The sequence below is a fragment of the Lactuca serriola genome, chromosome 8 (assembly GCF_051521515.1).
Source record: "Lactuca serriola cultivar US96UC23 chromosome 8, Lser_US96UC23_V15, whole genome shotgun sequence".
NCBI classification, from domain to species: domain Eukaryota; kingdom Viridiplantae; phylum Streptophyta; class Magnoliopsida; order Asterales; family Asteraceae; genus Lactuca; species Lactuca serriola.
This window is the reverse complement of record NC_136415.1, coordinates 45,376,097-45,398,517: the sequence shown is the minus strand read 5'-3', so window position 1 is coordinate 45,398,517 and position 22,421 is coordinate 45,376,097. Positions and strand designations below refer to the sequence as shown.

Here is a 22,421-nt window from a genome sequence, read left to right as displayed (position 1 = left end):
ATATATATATATATATATATATATTATAGATTAAAATTCTCTTTCTTAGCTATAGTAAAGTTGCAAAGATTTTGGCAGATTTGGTCCTCAGTCTTTGTCTGTTTCTAAAATAATGGTATGTTTTTTTAGAAGGTATATTTTGTAATTTTCTATATTGTTTTTCACGTGTTGTTTTCTCTTTCTTTCACCGTTTTTATCGATCAATAAGGACTTGATTTCTATTACTCTATTTCGTTATCCGTTTTCTTTTCTCGTTCTTTCACCGATCCTCCTCCATTTGTTTATTTCGCTTTCTTCTCTTTATAACCGACTCAAACAGACTGATCATCTTCTCACATTAGCTTCATCGACTTCTTCCAATCAACCTCTTCTAACATCTCCACAACATCTCTTCCGCTGCACCGCCTGTATACCAGCACCGTCTGTTCCCCGTCTTCATCTTCTCTGTCTCTTGATAAATATCCTTTCATTCACATGGGCTTCGCTTTCTTCTTGCTTCTCACCACCTAATCACCGTCGATTTCATACAACCGACCGGCTACAAAGAACATCAACGGTCCACCAGGCTACGTGCGTACGTTTCTTTATGTGTGTGTGATGAATCGATGGCGATAGTACAAGGAATTAGGATGTCGAAGGTGTAGAATAAGGACCCAACGCCGGTCACTTACATATTTGGACCGATCGGATAAAACCGATCGAAATTGTGTCTGCAATGACTTCTAGCCCTAAAAATCACCATTCACGCCTTTAGAGGGAAACATCGACACCTCAACCGCTTCTCACCGTCCCTCTCACCGACTCTGCTTTCTTTTTCGTTCTTTTCCCTTCACCGCTTCCTTACCCTTATGAACACCCGATCTGCTCCTTCTCCACCGATGTTTGCTTAGATATACGTCTCCACCGATCTTTCAGCAGTTGTTGTCGATTGTATCTGAAGCTTTCCTGATGATGGATGTGCCACCGACTACTTCCACTTCACCCTTCTCGCGACGATCCGATGGAGGAGAAAACCATCAGTCTTGCAAGAAAGGCGGCGGACCAACTAATTTTTTCCCCAGTGGCGACCGTCCCCATCTCCATCTCCGCCCATCTCCACCGCAAGTATGTCTTTTGTTTTTTGTTTCTGCTGACATCTTGCTTATTGCTGATGTATTAAATGCAATAAGCATTTAGATGGGAAACCATTCATCTCCGATTTCACGTTTCGTTTTCAATTTCACAAAAAAATTGTTTCAATTTCACCAGTTGAATTGAGTTTGGGTGTTCAACAAACATCAAATTGAGCTTTGGTAAGTCAATCGTTTTCCATTCAGTAACAATTTTTCATTACTTTGGGAAAATTTCCATAGTGCCCTCCTTGGATGCTATGGAAACAAGGATTAATAAGGTACAATCACAATCATTTGTCTCTCTTTTTCCCTTTTTACCCTTATCAAGCAACTAACCTGCATATATACTTTTGTTACAGTTTTCATAGGTTAATATGTGGTGAAAAAATGGAGCTACGTTGTGATTCTTATACAGGTTGTCATGTACATTTTAACAATTCCAATCTTACCCTTTTGTCCCCTTTTGCTGAATTGAATTAGTTTCTTGTAATTGAATAATTTCCATATCAATGATGTTTTCCAGGTGAAGGTTTCAATCTCCTTCACTATTCACAATCATCTTAGGTAAAGCATGTCTAAAATTGTATTGACTTTAACTTTAAGTTCACGAATTCTTTACAATTTCATATTCGTGTTTGATGTTTTATTTACTTAAGCATGATTGTGTCATACCAGTTTATGTAGAAAGATATGGATGGTTTTTCAGGACACAATATTGTTCAATGGAGTTGGAATATTGTGAATTGCAATTGCTCTAATTCACAACTTTTCTATAGATAGCTCACAATCTAATTTTTCAATTTCAACATTTTGCAGGTTGGTATTTGGCCAGCAACTGTTGGTAGTATTTAAGCTAGATCTTTCAAGATTAGTGACACTACATGAACATTTGGTAACATTCTTTAATGCAAACTTAACATGCATGGATCAATTGGAACAAAGATTTTAACATATAGTATATGGGTTCATATGGGAAGTTAATCTGGTCCATGTGTGAAAAATCTGAGCCATCTATTAAATTTTGACATATATCTTAACGGCTCATATCAGTGTACCTTCTTTTGCAATAAACATTAAACATCAATATTTGATGTTTTTGGAACATAATATTTAGTCTCAGATTTCGAGCCAAATTGTTTTTTTTTTAGTTTATTAATATGAATGGCCAACATTCTTTCGAAGCCTAATTGTTTCCTTTTGTATTTTATACATATATACATATGAATCGTGAAGATTCTTTTAATTTGTATTAATTTGATTCGATTTACTCACAATATACTATGACAAAGTGAATGATTGCTTTTACAAGTGTCCATTTTGTCTTCAGTTTGTGACCAAAACGTTGCATCTTTTAAATGATTTTCCTCAATGACTAACAATGTAGTTCACATGTGAAGCTCTATAAATCTTGGATTTGTATTGTATTTATCATTGTACTTTAATTTGTTCGCATTCCAGATTTTGTCTGGATAAGTGTTGGAGTCTTTGTAAAATGTCTAAAATACCGTTAGTGTGAATTCACTCTAAATACTTTTCTTTTGCAACTTATCTTCTTCCTTATCATCATTGTTTCTGAATTGTAGGTTCAAAAAAGATTATAAAAACAACAAGGTTACAAACTACATTAAAAAGATGAGTGGAAACAAATAGCAACATACTTCCATTTATATGATTTTGGTAACATCAAAGATGGAATATTAGTTTTCTAAATCTTCACATTTTTTGTACTATGGGAAATTCTGGTAAAATAAAGAGCATTGAGGTTTTGGAAGGGTAATTTTGTCATTAGTGTTATGAATAGAATCAACATATTGAACCTTCTGATGGAATTCTTTCTATTTATTTGTGCTGGTAGTGTGGATTTAAAAGTACAAGTATATAGTGAAAAAAACACAAAACATTGAAACTGCAAAAAAAAACACCAAAATCCTCCCGAACCATCGCTAGTATATATATTAAATTTCTTCATTCTTAGCTACAGTACCTGACCAGGGTAGCTTGGGTTACTTACTTCCACCGTGGTTAGTACACTGAAAAATATCTGAAAGAAAAAGAAGAGGAACTTCAAGATTTGGAAGCGCTTAATGCCTTAATCAAGCATTGATAATCAAAGAAAGATCAAGCAATGATTAATTACAGGGTGCTCGCAAAGAGTTGATTTATGTGAGCTTCTTTTCTTTTAACTGTTCTATGCATTTGTAATAAATCATGTTTATAAATTTATGATTATATTTCTAATTACATTTTATCCCCTCAAGAAGCCTCATGCTTTTTGGTCAATTGATCTTTCATAGAAAGTTTGTTGCTTCTGTTAAATGCAGAAGCTTTGTCTAAACGGATTCTTGATTTGATGATATTTGGATGGAATTACTAGGGAAAATTTAGCAAGTCGCCTCCAAGTACGCAACTATTTTCCTGAAAATGTTTTTTTTTTGTTGAGTGGATAAATAATGTTTGTTTGGAATAAATGACCGTATTACCCTTATGTTTACTATGGAGTTTATAAGTAAATTTGAAAAAAAAAATGTTCATTCTTGGTGAGTAAATGAGGAAAGATAGGTTTTCTTTTGCCAATTATCTGATTAATAGAATGTCAATGAATTTATTTTTGTTTTTTCTTTCATTTTGTTGACCAGATATCTGTCTGCCGACATGGTCATGACACAACAGTTATGGTAGCTCTACAATTTTGCAGGTAGCAGTTGGCTAAGAAACTAATGAATCTGCTAGAAGATAATAAAGGTACAATATGGTCAACTTTCTTTATATATTTATTTGGTTTTTAAAGCCTAAACCCTTTTGGCACATATCTGTCAAAATTTGTAACGAAACTATATGTTACTTGCTCTTAAAGTAGGGGATTAATTGAGTCTGTTTTCTCTAAAAGTTTGGGATCAATTGATTCTATTTCACTAATTGTTGATTACATTTTTGTATTAAGTCATTCAATTTTTAGCATATGACATATGATAAATTAGTATTTACATTGGTGGTGATTCAAGCAAGTTTTTGATGTGCCTAAGATTTGTAAATCGTCCTTTTGAGGTTAAACCTATTGCATTTGAGATTAACCATATGTATTTTTTTACTGAATTAAACACCAACATATTTCAGTTTGTAGAATTTGAGATCATGTGTTATGTATTTATTAATATGCTTTTTTGAAACTAAACATATTTAAATTTGTTTTAAAGTTCAAACTTAGTTTTGGGGCACAAAAGAAGGACAACAACGTTTTGGTGCTTAATTTGGTCCTTTTGTAAACCTGATTTTTATAATTTTTGTTGCAAAAATTCAATTGTAGTTTTTGTCATTTTTTTGAAGTGTCGTAACAATTTTGATCCCCGTACCAAATAAATGACTATAGTTGTATTTTTTTACTCTTAAATAAATATTTGTGATTTAATCTAATTTTGTGAATTCAAAGTTATACTAAATAACAAATTTCTATAAAAAATAAAAATAAAAAAGGTAAATATAATAATTTTTCATGGAAGGAGGATGAAAATCATTAAGGGAACTGAAATAAGGAACAATATTGCAGAACCTGACCAAAATCAGGCCTAATTGACCCAAAATGTAATTTACACTTCGGGATTATATGTTCAGAAGTCGATATTAATATCTTTAAGTGATATTATTGATATATTGTTGTTAACTATATTTTTTTTATTACTCTGAAGTTTGTAATAATATTTCAGGTTCATACATTATTAACAGGTAACCCATACGAATTGTGTCAAATAAAAACTCTATAAACATGTTTATACATCAACAAAGACAAATGCTTGAATTAATATTGAAGTAGATTGAGGATGTTTGAATGCAAAGGACGAACAAAATGAGAAATACCAAATTTCGTGAACCACAATGGGACAAATTACATTATGTACTTTTGAATACCAATTGGTTCATTTGGAAGTACTCGATGATCTGAATTGAGAATATGATAGATGAATTTTTATTGAATCCTAACACAAAAAATATATTTTGAAGTGCATCAGGTATGATAATAGTCTTCAATATAAACAAACATAATGTTAAAATGGTCATTTACTACTTTTTTTGTTTCTGTCAAGTTCAGGCCCTTGCATCTGAAAGAGAACTTATATTCATGTTGCTCAACGCGAATGATCCAACAATGGAGCACATAAATTCCAATAATTTTCATAGCACATTTGTTGGTAAGAGAACAATGTTATTCTGACTCAATTTGTTTGCATATTGTTGTATTAAATTCATTTTAATGTGTATTTTTTTTCAGCTTTGAACCCATCCTTCTAGAGCATTTGATCAGAACAGAACTGAGAAAGCTATAATGTTTTTTGTGGATTAAGAAATGGAGTTGTTAAGATTATTGAGACTCGCCAAAAATTTGATAATAATGAGAGTATATTTGTCTTTTTTCTTTTGGTAGTTGTATACATCTTATTCTACTCTTTTTGGATACAATATTTGATCTCCTATAAAAAGATGTAAAAACATGACATTTAACCTATTTTGCTTGCTTTGTGTGTTTGTAATATTAGATGAGTAAGTGGATTTAACTTGATTTTGATGTGTGGTCAGTAAAAACTATTATGTCACACTCTTTATATTCGCTCCAAATTACAATCTTTATATTCTCCAACGTAACACTTTTGGGATTCATAATTGAAATCAAAATCTTTTTCACCTATTTATATATTGTCAGACACAGACATAATTCAGAAAGTTTTGTTCTATTTTGTTACATCCTTACATAAATGGGCGAATTGCAGAAAATAGCAACATACTTTACGATGAATACCAATTAAGGCAATGAACTATAGTTGAACACAAGAGCAATGAAATGGACATGAAAACACAAAATGATCTATGTTGCCTAAATCCATCCCAACGCTGGCTCCCTATCTAGTTATTATTATTATTATTATTATTATTATATATATATATATATATATATATATATATATATATATATATATTATTTAAAGGTATTTAATAGTTAAATGTTATATTTTTCTGAAAATAAATAAATGTTATAATAATTATGAAAAGTAGAAAATATAGTCAGTAAAGTTAAAAATTATATAGTATATTTTAATACAATCGTTGTAATTGCTTTAGTTTTCAGTTTCGTTAATATATGCATATATTATCCTAATTTGGTTTATGATCGTTTTAAAAATACGGTCTTACGTAAACTTTTTTTTTTCAAAGCACATAAATAAATATAGGTACAAAGATTATATATATATATATATATATATATATATATATATATATATATATATATATATATATATACTACCTTATAAAAGAAATCTAACTATTTCCATAAATAGATTCAATATAATAATAATATTTTTTTAAGACGTTCAAGTTTCTAAACCTAAAGTACAACTAATTGTGAATAAAATAATATTATTTATATACTATTCAAATTTGGATTTTTAAAATGTCTAAATTATGATGCTTTAAGTATTATCATTTATTCATAGTTAATTTTGCATATCTTGATTTTCAGCTTATTATGTGAACGACTCATTCAAATTCCATGCTTTTAGAAATGTAGCCCGTAAACCGTGGTTTTCAAATTTTGAAATCCTGTATATCTCATCTTTTCTGTGTTTGATTAAAAAAGAGATTGGCCTCCTTCTTCCATAACCATCAACCACCATGACCAAGATGATGTTGTAACACCCCGAAATATCAAGAGTAGAGTTGAAGGGCTAAAAGTGTAAATCTTGAAGGGCAACTCAGTGAGTCCAAAGATGGACTCGGCGAGTAGGTGCTGAGTGGAGAAAACCCTAATTCTCGGGGTTGAGCCCTATATAAAGAACTTAACATCCATTCCCCTAGCCTCTTTACTCTTCCTCAAGTCCAGAAACCCTTAGCATTCGTGTGTGTGTGGATCAAAGTGCATTTGGGAGCTTGAAGGGTATTTGTTGAAGAAATCTTGGGAATTTGGAGGCTTGGAGCAAGGGGCTTTACTTGGATTCGAGTTTCATTGCAGTTGGGACGTTCTTTTGAGGTAATATCTCGTTGTTGGGCTGTTACTCATATGGATTCATCATTTTGGGGTTTATGGAGAGCTTATCTTGGGATGTTTTGGAGTTTGGAGGTTAGATCTGAGGTTGCTACCTCAGATCTGGAATGGGGAAGGTCTAGAGTGCATTAAAGTCCTTGTGTTTGATTGCTTAGTGAAGCCATCATGTCCCAAACCCTAGCCCTAAAGTGTATAAGGCCTAGACCTCTTTGGATTCACGTAAAGTTTGCCATTTTACGTGATGGATGGGTTGTAGGAGGCTAGATCTATGTTTTGGATCAATTGCATGGCCTGGAATGCTTCTGTATGGATTCAGACCGGTGGTACTCGGCGAGTCACATGGGTAGACTCGACGAGTTGCTTGAAGATGAGTTGGAACTCGACGAGTTGGATGAACAACTCGGCGAGTAGGTTGAAGATAGCCTTAGACTCGGCGAGTCTGTTCTTGGACTCGACGAGTCTTGTCGAAGAATCCCAATATTTTCTGGTTGAGTCGAGAATCGGTGAGTCAAGGGATGACTCGGTGAGTTGGGTGCGAGTGGACTCAGAGTTGTTGGACTCGGCGAGTCAGGTCGCCGACTGAGGGAAGTTCTAAGCATGGGGACTCGGCGAGTCATCGGGTTGACTCGGTGAGTAGAGTCAGTCAGGGGTTGACTTTGACCGTTGTCTAGAGTTGACTAGTTTGACTTTGTAGTGTTAGTCAGCCAGGATCAAGGTGGTATTAAATAGAGATATGCTTGTGTTGTAGGAGGACGATAGCTCGGGAGATCGAGTGCTAGTGATTCCGAGATACGCGAGGTGAGTCTTCTCACTATACTTTACCTTGAGTAGGTAACCAGAGTTATGTGATAGAGTATTTGTATGCTATGTATGTTATGTGTTGTACTGCATTATTTCTAGGTGATTTATGTTGTGCATGTTTACAGAGTTAGAATCGGAAGGTTCACAGAGTTAGAACCTGAGGGTTCACAGAGTCTGGGTGCACGGACCCACAGAGTTATAGCCTCGAGTGGCTAATATGTGTTTTATGTGGTATTTTGGGGAACTCACTAAGCTTTGTGCTTACAGTGTTTGATGTTAATTGTTTCAGGTACTAGTGACGACCGCGGGAAGGCGCCGGCTTGATCAGTACACACGCACGGGATTTATGATTTTGAGATCTTGGGATTTTGTATTACTTGGATTGAACGATTGAAAATGGTTGTTTTCTGAATATTAAATGAATCATGTTTTATAAAAATTTAAAAAATTTGTGTTGAAATTTACGGTGTTACAGATGTTTTTTTTAAATCATCGCCATCCTCACTGTAACTTTAATAGCCACTTCCATTGTCCACCATGCTCACAAACTTTCACAACAACCACTTCAAGTCTATGACTCGCATCACCACCATCAACAATCCTTAAAGTCAGCACACCATCCATTACCCAACAACCTGCACCTGCTCAAATGTAACCTATTGTAAAATTGCAAAGCCCGAGCACTACACCAGAAACCCTAATGCCATCTCCACACATCTATACTCTTCCTTTTGGTCTCCGTCTAAAAACCACCGCACCACCATCGAGCATCATCCAGAAACCCTAACAACATCTTCTACTCTAAATATATCGTTCATAAAGCTTCACTTTGTATTTCTTTACCTGAAATCATAATATGGTAACAAGATGTTGTTGTTTAACCTTTAGGGATTTGGTGTGGTTTCCATTGACGCGAATTCTACAAAGGTGGAGGCGGAATGATTGGGATTATGGCTTCAATGTACAACCACCTGGTCTGATATGTTGCCTCCTATTAATGATTAATCTTTGGAATCCTACGTCAGGTATGTATATGTTGTCGATTCAATTTTCAAAATATCAATTTCGATAATCTCTACCCCTTTGCGTTTATCTTGGTTATGTCCATGCTATGATTTAATTATGAAATCCCTAATTCTACTAATCTTGACCCTCACCACCTCTGAGAATGTTCATCTTGATTCAACTAGAGTATACCGATTTACGGTTTTTATTTGTGCATAACTGTTCATTTTTTCTTTACTCAGTCATAGAATCATATCATGATGGCCTGAAGCATCACACATATAGGTTTTTCATCTCTTTGCCCCTCTATCTCTCTCTTTTTAGAAGTCACACACATAATTTATTCTGTCTCTCGGATAATGTATGACTTGGTTCCCTTTCAAGTAATCCAAATATATGTTGTAAATAATTGACAAAATTTGGGTCAATATTATGCTATTATGAGTAGTAAACCAACTGATAATGTTCTTAATTTATCAACATCAGCAATACATCTTTAATTATTTTTATGTTATAGTATATCCCTTTTTAATTGTTGGGAATTGACAATTCAAAATTTCAATTATGTTTGAGTATTGTCAAAATTTTAATATTTACTAGAATTTAGTTATTTGTTTTACTCTTTATTTTATTGTAAAGTATTTTAGAAATTAGAACACATGATAAAGTTTAAACATCAATGATGTTTGATATCTACTTTAGTTAGGCAAGTAAGCTTTGGAGTTCTTGTTATCTGTTGGTTTGGAGTTGCAATAATTAATTTATATTACATATATTTTTTTCAACTAATTTGACTACAGTGTTTTCTTTCTTAGTATTTTTGTAATATGTCATGGTTATCTTTCATCTTTTACTTTAATTGTAATAAAAAATACAACTAAAAGGGAGATTTGGTACTTAATACCTTTCTTTGACTCATTGCTACTCTTCAAGAAGTAGATTGTGTGTAATAGTTATGGTTTTTCTTACCCTAACAGGTCACAATACCTTATGTAGTAAAATTCTTGCAATCTTTTATGAATTGCTACAAGTTCTCTAATTTATTTATAAGCTACAGTTTTCATTTGAATGAGCTTGATGAAAGATTGTTGCTTGTAGCCTCAAGTAAGTTGACATTTTCTTTTCTCAGCTCATATTTACTCATAGTTTTCTTAATGTTTCTTGTATTCACTTCCATGTGTAAAAACCCTTTATATATTAATTTAATAAAACTGGTTTTAGGTATTTCAACATATCCGCATTAAGTGCCCAATACATCTTCTAAAAAAGAGGTACAAAAGTTGATTTTGGCCCCTATATTGTTCTTCAGGTCTACAAATTTAAATTATTATATCTTTATCTATTATCTATTTATCTGTCCATACATGATTGCAGATTGCAGGCAAAATTAGTAAGAATTGGGATACCTTACCTTTCAGTTGAATCAAAATGACCTTTATGTTGCTTGATTATCTACATCTTCTCACCAGGTAAAACTCATAGAAAAGTTTGTTACCAGTGCTTTTTTATTTTTTATATTTATTTTCATAGTTCACTTTTTTATGAAATCGTGAGAACTACATGGAGAAGAAAAACATAACCATGTTGATTTGAAGTTAAATCAAGTTTGTTTTCTAAACTCACAATTTTAGTTATTTTCTCATAATAATTATATTTAGTTTGTGTCATTATGGGTTAATCTTGGGTATAACATGAAAGCATCAAATCAGCCTACAAAATTATAGGATTCACCCAAAATGTATTGCTATTTCCATATTTTTCTTAATATATTGTTCATTCTATTTTGAGAAAAGATAAAAATACTAATCGCTTTTATGTATAATCAATAATTAAACGTTGGTCTTCAAGTAGCTTAATCTTGCTAACAAGAAGCGATGTACTTTATGTTTTACCTATAATAGAACTCTATATCTTTTATATGAATTAATACCGGGTGATTTGGGTATGTGCATATGTTATTCTAGTTATAACGACTTAATTAGCATGTATATTTTGAAAGTACGGGTGCATCGGAAACCAATAACAAAGTTTTTTTTTTCCATCTTTATAATAATAGTTCATGCTTCGAGGGAGCATGGATTATTATTTAAAATATGTATTTCACGGAGTCACCTTTACATTTGATTAAAGACAATTATTCCATGTTTATACGATAAAGATGATTTTTTTCCATCTTTATGTGCTATAAGATGAAATTAGTTCATATTTTATGTCAAATAAGATGAATATTTTAATCTTCATGTGATGAAAGCTGAAAATTTTCCATTTTATCGTGGAAAATGAAAATTTTCCATAATAATGTGGTAAACCATGATTTTTTTAGTCTTTATGTGATCAAAGATGATTTTTTCATGTCTTTATATGAATAAATGAAAATTTTGAACTTTTTGTGATAAAAGATGTTTTTTTTTTTTCCAAATTTATGTAATAAAATGTGATAATTTCCATCTTTATGTGATAAAAGATGACACGAACTATGCCAAGATATGATTGAATCAAAGTGTAGGGATCGAATGATAAGTCATGGTGTTGGTCCTGAAAATAAATAAATTATGTAAGAACAAAATAAATCTGTCAATTTAAATAGTTATGTCTGGTGATAGAAATGCTTGAGGATATAAATAGGCAACCAAATTTTGATTGACTACCAAAAATGACAATATACTTCATTTTACCCGATATGAGCAATGTATTTTACTTTTGAAAAAATTCTATTATTGGTAAATAAACCGATATGTAGTGCTATCATGAGTAAGAATTTGTAAGTATGTTGCTATTAAGTGCATTGCAACTAAAAATAGGTGTATTTACTGATGCGGGTAACATTTTATATTCAAAAGGTGAGTTGTGTTGTGTGTGCTGTATATGCATTTTGTGTTGTGTGTGTTGTATGTATTGTATGTGCTTTGTTACTATGTTTATGCACATCTTGATAAAAATTATGAAATTTACATATGTTTTTTGAAGAGTACTCAAATGATGTTATAAATGAAAATTAAAACGTATATTATAGCTAATATTGTAATTGTAAAACCATATTTAAAAGGTCTATTTCACCCAACATATCAACATAAATATATTCCTAAAGAAAAATAAATTATATTTCTATTGTTATCCGAAACTATTCGTTGAACAGAAAGTATTTGATTCAACAACAATACGCTTGTAATATGCCATGTTTTTCGAAAGAAAAAAAATTTTGAAAAAAAATTATTCACCATCCACAAAAAGAAAACTATCCATCCAAATCTCCGAAACAATCACGTGATTTCGAAATAAAAATTAAAGTCGCAAAGAAACTAATAACCGAAAAGAATTAATGTCCACCCGCTGCTTTGCGCGGGTACGCAACTAGTATATATATATATATATATATATATATATATATATATATATATATATATATATATATATATATATATATATATATATATATATAATGGGTATAAACTAAATCATAATATTTATCATGCCGAAAAGATAAAATGATGGTGTTTTTTTTTGAAATGAGGTGTAAACTAATTTATGTTGTAAACAAAACAATATTTAATTATTATAAACATGCACTTTCATGATTTTATGAATAATATACTTTATTATTTTAATTATATAACCTTTTATCTTTTTAAATCAAATTAATAAGTTAAAAAACAAAAAATTATACTATAAAAAATGAGATATATGTTTGTTAAAAAAAATGAGAGTATAATATATATATATATATATATATATATATATATATATATATATATATTATTTATTTGTTAATAGCTATTATAAAATATCATTTAACTTTTTTTAATAAAGTAGATAATCATTATGGTTGTCTAATTAGCCAAATAAGATCTTCTTTTAACCCACCCCTAAGGCTGGAGGGTGTAGGGTGCGGTCTCAGCTGATATGGCACTGAAACACCGTCCCTTCCCTGCGGTTTCAAAGTGCAGTTTGAAGAGTACGGTAAGAATTGGGAGCACTCCCTTTCTCTCTCTTCCTTTATCTCTCTATCTATCTCTTCTTTCTCTCCCTCTTCCACTGCTATCCACCCGTTGGGTGTTGTAAAAAACTGCAGTAAAAAGAGGGAGTGTAACACCACTCCGTCCAACCTAAAAAGCTTTTTATGGAGCTCAACCCAATAAAAAAAGAACAAACCACGTGTCCTTTTTTCTTGCTCTCGATCACCAAACCTTGTAAATGTCCCAAACTACAAACTACTTGGTCTACATCATCCATTCGACTCAAGACCCACTACCATTTATTTAATTTAGTAAATAAAACAAGTACTAAAATAAACTTGAATAATCTGTCAAGATTAAACCTTTAACATATTGTCAGTTGATTTTGTGGTCCTTCATGTTGGACCTAGACCGTCCGGTCTTATGTCAAAATGTTTATGAATGGTATAGAAATAGAGAATACACAATCCACTCATGCATATGGTAGTTCAATTTCCACTCTTTCAAAAGAAAAATATAATAAAATATACATCCATTCGACTCAAGACCCACTACCATTTATTTAATTTAGTAAATAAAACAAGTATTAAAATAAACTTGAATAATCTGTCAAGATTAAACCTTTAACATATTGTCAGTTGATTTTGTGGTCCTTCATGTTGGACCTAGACCGTCCGGTCTTATGTCAAAATGTTTATGAATGGTATAAAAATAGAGAATACACAATCCACTCATGCATATGGTAGTTCAATTTCCACTCTTTCAAAAGAAAAATATAATAAAATATACATATACAGATTAATCAAAAAAAAATTAGATTACAATCTTGAAGATACAAAGTATCTACTTTTACCTGCCACTAGCAATAGGTAATATTGTAAGCTTGCTCATGCTATCAAATGTACTCGAACTTCCAGTTGCCCCCTCTGTGCATTCGTAGTCATCAGTTGGTCCTTTAAGCAAATACTCAGCTTCGTATTCATTCGAAGTACTTTGCACCCACGGATGCTTTTGTATCAATGATGCCAATATTCCTTCCAGCTCCATAGCTACTTCCTTCATGGTAGGCCTTTCATCACCTTGAACATGTAAGCATCTTGCTGCAAGAGTTGAGACTTTGATGATCTCGTTATGATCATCATTTTTCTGCAGCTGTTCATCAAGAATCTGAAAGAGTCGTCCTTGTTTCAAAGAAGATAGAAAATGCATGGCTGTATTCCTCTCTTCCTCTGGCCTATCAAAGCTAAGAGCTTTTTTTCCAGTCATCAGTTCCACCAACACCACCCCAAAACTGTAAACATCACTCTTATCTGTCAGCTGATTCGTCTGCATATATTCAGGATCTAAGTAGCCTAGTGTTCCTTGCACCATTGTCTCCAGCTCTATCTGATCCATAGGAACTAGCCTTGAAGCTCCAAAATCAGCTACTTTTGCTACAAAACTATCATCCAAGAGAATATTCATTGGCTTGACATCTCGATGGATGACTGGGACTGATGCAGCAGAGTGTAAGTAGGAAAGGGCTTCAGCTGTTTCTGTTGCTATTCTAAGTCTGATGTCCCATGTAATAGCAGACGACTTGCCTTTGTTGTGGATATGATCAGAGAGTGTGCCATTTGGAATGAATTCATAAACCAATAATGGGACTTCTGTTTCCAAGCAACATCCAATCAGCTTTACCACATTTCTATGATTGATTTGAGAAAGGATAACTACTTCATTAATAAATTGCTCTATCTGCGTTTGGGTTTGATCTGCTAGTTTGGACTTCTTTATGGCAACTGTTCTGCTATCTGATAGCACTCCTTTATAAACTGTGCCATAGCCACCCTTACCAATAATCCTGTTATCATGATAGTTGTTGGTTGCCCTCTTAAGCTCTTCTACAGTAAAGACTTTTGCTTGATCATTAGATCCACCATCCCCAGAAATCCGTTGTTGCAACAGGATTCCACCATTTTTCTTGAAGAATTTTTCTCTAAGGATCATAAGTTTACGTTTCTTGAGTCCGAAATACAACCAATTAACAAACACAATCAGAACGATGGCAGCAAATGAGGAACCTGCAACAAGAAAAACTTTAATTTATATACCACAATTAATGATTTAAGTTGTTGTAGTAGGAGCTAGCTCAACATGAAAGGATAATATTGCCACTTGACTTACCTACTGAAATCTTTATAAGCATTGATTGATCTGCAGTGCAGCCTGTTCCATCTTTCCTTCCATCTCCAGAATAACCTTTTCGGCATTTACATGTATAGTTTCCTGGTTCATCATTGCATATATGTACGCAACCATGATCTTCTTTTTGACACTCATCAACATCTGTAGAGTACATTTCATTAGGGTCAAACAGTACTGATGCTGCAAGGATTGGAATATAGCGGAAAGAAACCAGAAAAATATGGAATATCACTTACTGTTGCAGCGAACATAAGGATTGCCTTCATAGCCTTCACGACAAATACAACGATAACCACGACCTTTATAAGTTTTATCACATATGCTGTTTTCCCTGCATAAGAATTTATCCACGTCCTTTTTTGCTATGTCACAAGTCGAGTTTCCAATTCCCCAGTCAAGTAACATAGGCACCTTTCGGCTTTGAAAATTAAGCAAATTAGTGGTAGAAAAACTGAACTTCCCTTCTTGTACAAAAAAGCCATAGCTACAAGGGTTGAAGTCAGTTATATTTGTATGGTTATTATAGCTGCTTAGACTCATGCGAAAAGAGTTCATTCCTTCTGGCACTGCTACTTCACAACACCCAACACCCGAGCAAGATCCATTTGTAACAAGCTTGTTGCTACCACATCTAGAAATGCAACCTGTGCCAACAGAAACATCCCCTCTTGTTCCATTAAAATATGCATGCGTGTCACAACCAATGGCAATAAACTTGTTCTTGGTTGAGATCTGAAAATCCCTGTCTGTAACTGCCAATATCAAAGATGCACGCCTCCTATAAGTTGGACCAGAGATGTTGTAGCAGTCACTGGCTACAAACATCATAATCTCCATCTCACTTGTGTCCGTTGACATATTTGTTATGACAACATCATTTTTGGGTAGTCCAAGGAAAAGTGTTTGCTCACCGGATGATGATTGGTTACAAGTAACAAGGAAATCAGAATTGTAGTAGCATCCCTCACCCGAACCAAAAGGGAACATAATAGTCACATTGCCACACGACTTTTCACAATGTGACTCGTCTTGTGCATATGCTGCTCCCAAAGCTGCCATAGCTGCTACTACTATTAGTATCTTTAAATGCATTGTTGCTTTCTGTGTGTTTGTGATTTCGATATTGATTGGAGATAATGATCAAGAGTTCTTATATGTACATTCACATGAAGACGTAGTCCCATCTAACAACTAGTTGAATTTTCTTGAAAAGGTCTCTGTATGTTTGCCTAGTATTACTAAGTTTTCTGAAACCTGCCACGAGCCTTCTTAAAAAGTAAAATGTAATAATATGTTTTAATAAATCTTTGAACTTGCAAGCCTCCAATATGACGGCATCCCTCCAAATACAAAACGTTTATAGTGAAGATGAGTAATAGATCAGACCTGTTTTTTCAAATAAATTTTGAAAGGTTTGCAATAAATATTACAATTAGTATATTTAAAATTTATAATTAAAGTATCATCTACCAGGACTTTAAAAAAAATATAATATTAACTATGATATTTATTAATAATATACACTTTTACATTTGTCCCATTTATTTAACTAGTTTTCATACCATATTATTAGAAATTGATTGAATAAATTAACTAAGTATTATAGTTACGTCTTGTTTTGAAAATAACATAGTAACTAAAAGAATATATGTGTTATTTTGTATATAAACATAGATATATGTTTTGTGATAGGATGTTCTTACTATGTTGTTGTCATTATTAAAAAAATTAAGGGCATTCAAAATACATTGAACTCCATAAAATTCAATGGATTATTACATCATCTTTATATAATCCATATAACTTTATCATTTTTTTCTTATGATGCATTAAACTCTACAGATTTCAATAGAATGTTACAAAATATAATTTATAATATATATTTAAGAATTAAAAACTTTCATTTTTTTTATTAATTATAAATATTTAAGAATTAAAAACTTTCATTTTTTTTATTGAAGAGTTCAATGATCATTGAATTCCAAATTCATTAAATGTCAATGTGTCATCTCACAATGATATAGTTTCATCTATTGAATGAGACATAAATTTACAACCTTATTCAAGTCTCTCATTAAACTCACAATTATGGATACTCTAATGTATAAATTTTATCAGTATTAATATTTTTTGTTTTTACTGTTGTTGTTTGAAGTTGGTTTAATAAGAACAAAAATTAAATATACTACTTTTTCTTCCTATCTATTCTCTTATCATTTTTAGATTATGAATAGTGTAATAAAAAAATTATTAATTTTATTAAATATGATTAATGTCATAATATTAACTATGTAGAAAAGTAATAGAAAGAAAACTATGAGGATATTTGATTTTTCTAATAACAAATAGACTATAGTTAAAGTCTTGGGTCACCTTAACTTATTATAATGCAAATGATATACGGCACGAAAGACACCTTAAAGACACCTTTAGAAGATGAATAGAATATGCATAAACCCAAAGACATTTTAGCTATACAATCTTAAAACTTGATCATATTTGTCTCTTCTGTCTAAGAACCTTTCCTCTGATTCGAGAACAATGGTAATAATTACCATTTATGAATGCCAATTGATGCAGAATAGTCTACAAGTTATATATTGAATGGTCCTTAAAGTCTTTTAATTAGAAAAAGTCAATTGATGTTGAATAGTCTACAAACTTATAGTCAATGATCCTTGAGAATTGAGATAGTAACTTTTGAACCGCACACGTAATTACTTGACCTGAAATTGGGTCTACCGCTTCCTGAGATTCGTAATGTACTAAAGCCCAACTAGCTTTCATGTGCTGACTATATCCAAATTTTATTGTACAAATGTTGATGGACCGTATAATTTATATATTTGAGATATGTAAATGCAAATAAAAGTGATAACCTAATTATAAAAAAATAATAATAATTTTTTTATAATAAAAAACTAAAATTAGAAAAAGACAAAAGTGAGGCTAAAATAGTTTTTTTTTTGGAGAGATTTAACAGAGGAGGTTTGAGTCTGCAACAACCTCAGGGACCATGAATACATTTTTTGCCAACCATTTCAAAAAAAAATTGACTTAAAGTTCATAAAAGTACAAATCATAGGGGCCAAATTGTAATTTACTCATTCTTTCTAATACTACAATTATATATACTATTAATCCTTAAAATGTTGGTGAACAGGAATGTTTTCTGACTCTCGATTTGGCCACAACTTTATGCAGGTTTAACACAATTGCCACGCCTTTTTGGGTTTTTACACTCACCTCCCTTCCCTTTCTTTTCTTATTTTACACCACGCCGCCACCGCTATTGTTCTCCAATCAGCTTCTTCTATGCCACCGACCTAAACACTTCCCTTATCTTGCTTGACCTGCACAAAACATTTCGTTCTCTCTTGGCCGCTCCGTTCATATGAAGAAGGTGGGTCTGCCAGGTTTGTGGTGGTTTCCTTGAAGAGGGTTTATGAAATCGAAGTACACACCTGGAATCGGCATGAAGAGGCTGCGGTGGTAACGGGCATCGCTAGTGACGGAGCAGAATTTCGAGTCTGAAATTCAGATTAAGGGTTTAAGGGTAAGGCTAGGGTTCTAAATCAGCAACAGCTTTAGGGGTTATGCTTATCATATCAGAATCCTGACCCATTTGTTTTAACTAAGGAAAACCACCGCACACCACCATCGCCACCGTCTATTTCATCCTCTCTTAACAATATCAATAATGGAAGGGAGGATTTGCCTTCTCTTTTCTATCACCACAAGAACTGACGGCGGTGTATGGTAGCTGAATCGTTGGACTCCGGGGTAGCTAGCTGGAATCAGGTAAAAAAATTACTTGGATCTCTTCTTATTTCTTTCATTTTCCGATACCTTCGTCATGCACAGTTGACCTGTTGGTGGACGTCCCTCCTTCATACACATGAACACGATTTCTCGGACCTGGTACACAATCAACACGTTCGTTTCTTGTGATTCCACACTATTAATTTTGGTGTAATTTTTTAATTTGCATCACACTTTCTATCAGATGTCTTAATGTTCGTCTTTTATTCTAAAATTGAAGATTTACTACAACAACTATATCAGTCAGTGCTAATTTTGATTTGGTGAACAATCACTTTTTGGAACAGTCACCTATTTGATTCCATAAAATTCGGATAATGGTCTTTCTTTTGAGTTGCAGTCACCTATATGGACTGTATCCATGATCCATCACGTCAAAACTCTCATTGGTGTCCAGCTTGACTTGAAGTGAAGCTCATCATTGCCTCATTAATTTCTATCTGCCTCTCCCTAACCCTCACTGAAGTATTGGTTCATAGTTAACAATTTTTTTCCTGAATTTTGGATTTCGGTTGATTTTGATTCGTTGGTGAGATGAATGAATTTGAACAAGGTAGAAAGTTAAAGTTTTTGAGGAAGGGACACTAAGACCTACTAAGTTGAAGAAGGTAAATAATCTTCAATATTAATTACTATCGTTAATTTGTAAGTTTCATCAAATTTAATTTTGTCATGTTCGGATCTTTTGGGGGTTTTTAAACTACATAAATTCGGATGTGCAGCTAATCAGATAGGTACCATAATTTCATCAACTCAGACCTAACCCATGTAAATTACCTTTGGATATAGATTTCATTTCATTTTCATTTGTGTTAGTGGTTGTTTATATCTAATGTTATCTATATGCTTTCTACCTCAGGACTCTGGCACACTATGGCCATGTGTTTGTGGGTTTTCTGTCGGCTTTCAAAAGGGAAGGAAGAAGGAGAAACAAAAGGTGTCGATGGCCTTTTTGTTTTCTCATGAAAAGAACAAGAACAGAGTCCATTCTGCTATAAAAATGTTCTGCAATTTTCGTTTTGAGGATTGTCATTGTTTTAATCATTACTGGGTTTCCTCCTCAACGCCTTTTTATTTTTTCCTGTTTGGTAAACTGTGATATGAGTCTATGATCTGGTTGTATTGATGTTAAAGTTCCAAAATCACTAGGAGGAATCAATGGACACTCATCAACCTACCCGAAGCTTTGGAACTATCTTGGCCCGAGCAGACAATGGTGAGAATTTCTTAATATTTTGAAAATATGCGAAAAAAAAATCTTTTTTTTACTTATATACTTTCTTAAACTACTAGGAAATCGCCCTATGGAAAGTTCTGAAATAGCTAAAAAAAACAAAAACAAGAAGGGTGAGCAAATGACATAACAGGTTTTGATTATTTCAAACCGGTTAGAAATATACATTGTGATAATTTTTTTTATAATGATTTTGATAGGGCTGCATCATTCAAGGTTTATAAAGAGACTACAGGTGGGAGCTCAATGCAGCAGCAGTCGGAATCATCAAAGCCGGAGTTGAAACACTGGAATAGTTTATGAGGAAGAGTTGAGAGAAATAAAGAGAATAATGTCATTCCTGCAAAGTGGACATCACATAAGGTATTAATTTACAGTTTACACCGGTCGTAGGACAAAATGAACAATTGATTTTATATGTTTTTGAATAGTGTCACTTATCATTAGGATATTTCCACCTGTTGTCTTTTATTTATGTGCTGATTAATGCCACGTGACTTTAGAATTTTGCCACCTTTGGTCATTGTTTGTGTGAAATGTTCATTTTGGTCACATAACATATTCATGTCTTTGTAGGTTTATGCTTATGTAAAAAATAAATTATAAAATTGTATATATAATTTACAGAAAAAGTAAGTATGTAATTTTTTTACAGAAATTATACATATGTTTAGATATTTACAAAAATTATCCCTAACTAATAGAAAATTTTACAGATTATATTCCATAAAACGAAAATAATATTACTATTATTCTCTTTATTCAATTTTCATGACTCTTGATTATATTTATATCTCATAATCATTCAGTGAATTATATTTCCTTAAAATTTCAGATTCCATAGAGACCTGTTGCTAGAACTGCTGCCCCTGTCCTGCCTTGTATTGAAGTTTTTGTGGATGAAGAATGCTTAGGAACCGATGTTACATATCGGAATCTAAGGTAAATATGTCCTGATTTTCCTGGTCAAAGGAATTGGATCGGTAATTATGTTAAATGTTTAAATTACCCCATGGGGAAGCCATCCCTTTATGCTACTTTAAACTGAAATAATGATCTTGACCTCTATTTTTATGCTTTTCCCATTGTAGGAAAACTATGAGTCCACATATAGTGGTGAGTTGCATATAAGAGACCATGATACATACATAAGTAAGTACATCTTTTTTGGTATGATGAAGTGAAGGAAGGAATGACATTGTTCATTCCGTTACCAGATGGAATGGAATGGGCCATTCCGATCTTCGTATTTTATTAATTTTTTTTCTTTTTCTTTTTCATTTTATCATGGAATGTAATCAATAATTGCAACGTAAACAAATTCTATTGATATATAACTTTTAATGCATTTCTAAAAAGTTATTTCCAGCTTCTTTTTTTCCAAACATTATTCAAATCAGCGCCAACGGCGCAACCGGATTCCTTCTAGTTTTAGAATTAAAAACTACAATGATCAAAAATGTTATTTTCTAAATTAAAAACCATATATGCAAAAACTGTAATTAATCTCTTTCATTTTAGAATTAAGAACTTTAAAAAAATACAATATTAAAAATTTTAAAAACTACAGGGCTAAAATGTAATTAATCTAGTTTTTAAAATTAATAACAATAGAAATCAAAATGTAATTTACTAAACATAAGGCCCAAAAACATACATAAACAAATTCCTGTAAATTAAAATATTTTTATTATATACAGGGGTGGTTCAACTAATTTAGTTTAAAATTGGGGCTTTTTAAATAAGCAAAAGGTTTTAAACTTGAGACCTTTAGTTTTATAAACCAGTTCTTTTACCACAAAGTCAAGCTTTAATTTGTCTTTATATCCCAAAAGATACGTATATATACATATGTATAACATAATAAACTTTGAAATTGAGGACCCTTTAGAATTGGGGACCTTAAGCCTTTGCTTAATTTTTCATAATGTAGAGTCGGCCCTTGTTATATAAGACTATTAAAGTTTTCTCATATAAAAACACAAATACAATCGGATAACATGTTATTTACATTTGGGTTTAGGTCATTTTTGGTCACTTAACTTTTGGTTTTGTGCTCATTTGGTCACTTAACTCTTTTTAAGTTTTAATAGGTCATCAAACTTTTGGCTTTGTGCTCATTTAGTCACTTAACTTTTGGTTTGGTCATATTTAGTCACCTAACTTTTAAACTTGTGTTCATTTAGTCACTAAACTTTTAAACTTTTTCAAAAGTTTAGTGACTAAATGAGCACAATTTTAAAAGTTAGGTGACTAAATGAGCACAAATCTAAAAG

General features: G+C 32.3%; 2 protein-coding genes and 1 long non-coding RNA gene across 20 annotated transcripts; 2 read left to right on the top strand and 1 right to left on the bottom strand.

Annotated features, from left to right (window-relative positions):
- Positions 1-244: 244 nt before the first annotated feature.
- On the top strand, positions 245-5,664 carry LOC145065896 (uncharacterized). Of its 13 annotated transcripts, XR_013688565.1 has the most exons (8): positions 245-1,390; positions 1,472-1,676; positions 1,929-3,275; positions 3,434-3,511; positions 3,749-3,854; positions 4,814-4,832; positions 4,921-5,296; positions 5,377-5,664. It is a non-coding gene; the product is annotated as an uncharacterized LOC145065896 (long non-coding RNA). The 13 variants fall into 13 exon arrangements; XR_013688556.1 differs by having other exon boundaries at positions 245-1,104; positions 1,249-1,390; positions 3,749-5,296; XR_013688557.1 differs by having other exon boundaries at positions 1,472-1,527; positions 1,636-1,676; positions 3,749-5,296.
- Positions 5,665-13,749: 8,085 nt separating this feature from the next.
- Positions 13,750-16,193, bottom strand: LOC145068835 (wall-associated receptor kinase 2-like). Its single transcript, XM_079015815.1, has 3 exons — positions 15,326-16,193; positions 15,069-15,230; positions 13,750-14,965 (listed from the first exon to the last, which is right to left on the bottom strand). The coding sequence occupies exons 1-3, from the start codon at positions 16,179-16,181 to the stop codon at positions 13,752-13,754; spliced, it is 2,232 nt and encodes a 743-aa protein (XP_078871941.1). The 5' UTR covers positions 16,182-16,193; the 3' UTR covers positions 13,750-13,751.
- Positions 16,194-18,353: 2,160 nt separating this feature from the next.
- Positions 18,354-21,513, top strand: LOC145068534 (uncharacterized). 6 transcript variants are annotated; one of them, XM_079015514.1, is made up of 8 exons: positions 18,356-18,645; positions 18,729-18,890; positions 19,771-19,962; positions 20,061-20,127; positions 20,205-20,258; positions 20,346-20,508; positions 20,981-21,087; positions 21,237-21,513. In XM_079015514.1, the coding sequence occupies exons 2-6, from the start codon at positions 18,846-18,848 to the stop codon at positions 20,426-20,428; spliced, it is 441 nt and encodes a 146-aa protein (XP_078871640.1). In that variant the 5' UTR covers positions 18,356-18,645; positions 18,729-18,845; the 3' UTR covers positions 20,429-20,508; positions 20,981-21,087; positions 21,237-21,513. The 6 variants fall into 6 exon arrangements, 4 of the variants coding, with proteins under 4 accessions (XP_078871642.1, XP_078871640.1, XP_078871641.1 ...); XM_079015517.1 differs by having other exon boundaries at positions 18,357-18,645; positions 19,771-19,848; XR_013688990.1 differs by adding an exon at positions 19,634-19,679 and having other exon boundaries at positions 18,359-18,645; positions 18,729-19,519; positions 19,771-20,127.
- Positions 21,514-22,421: the final 908 nt, after the last annotated feature.

Bases quoted from the DNA above. Each gene is read 5' to 3' on its own strand.
- LOC145068835 (XM_079015815.1), bottom strand. From the start codon at position 16,181: ATGCATTTAAAGATACTAATAGTAGTAGCAGCTATGGCAGCTTTGGGA. The intron at 15,231-15,325 runs GTAAGTGATATT...TGTACTCTACAG, and splicing joins TCCTTATGTTCGCTGCAACA to ATGTTGATGAGTGTCAAAAA. The intron at 14,966-15,068 runs GTAAGTCAAGTG...TTCTTGTTGCAG, and splicing joins GCTTATAAAGATTTCAGTAG to GTTCCTCATTTGCTGCCATC.
- LOC145068534 (XM_079015514.1), top strand. From the start codon at position 18,846: ATGGTAGCTGAATCGTTGGACTCCGGGGTAGCTAGCTGGAATCAG. The intron at 18,891-19,770 runs GTAAAAAAATTA...TTTCTACCTCAG, and splicing joins GGGTAGCTAGCTGGAATCAG to GACTCTGGCACACTATGGCC. The intron at 20,259-20,345 runs GTGAGCAAATGA...TGATTTTGATAG, and splicing joins AAAAAACAAAAACAAGAAGG to GGCTGCATCATTCAAGGTTT.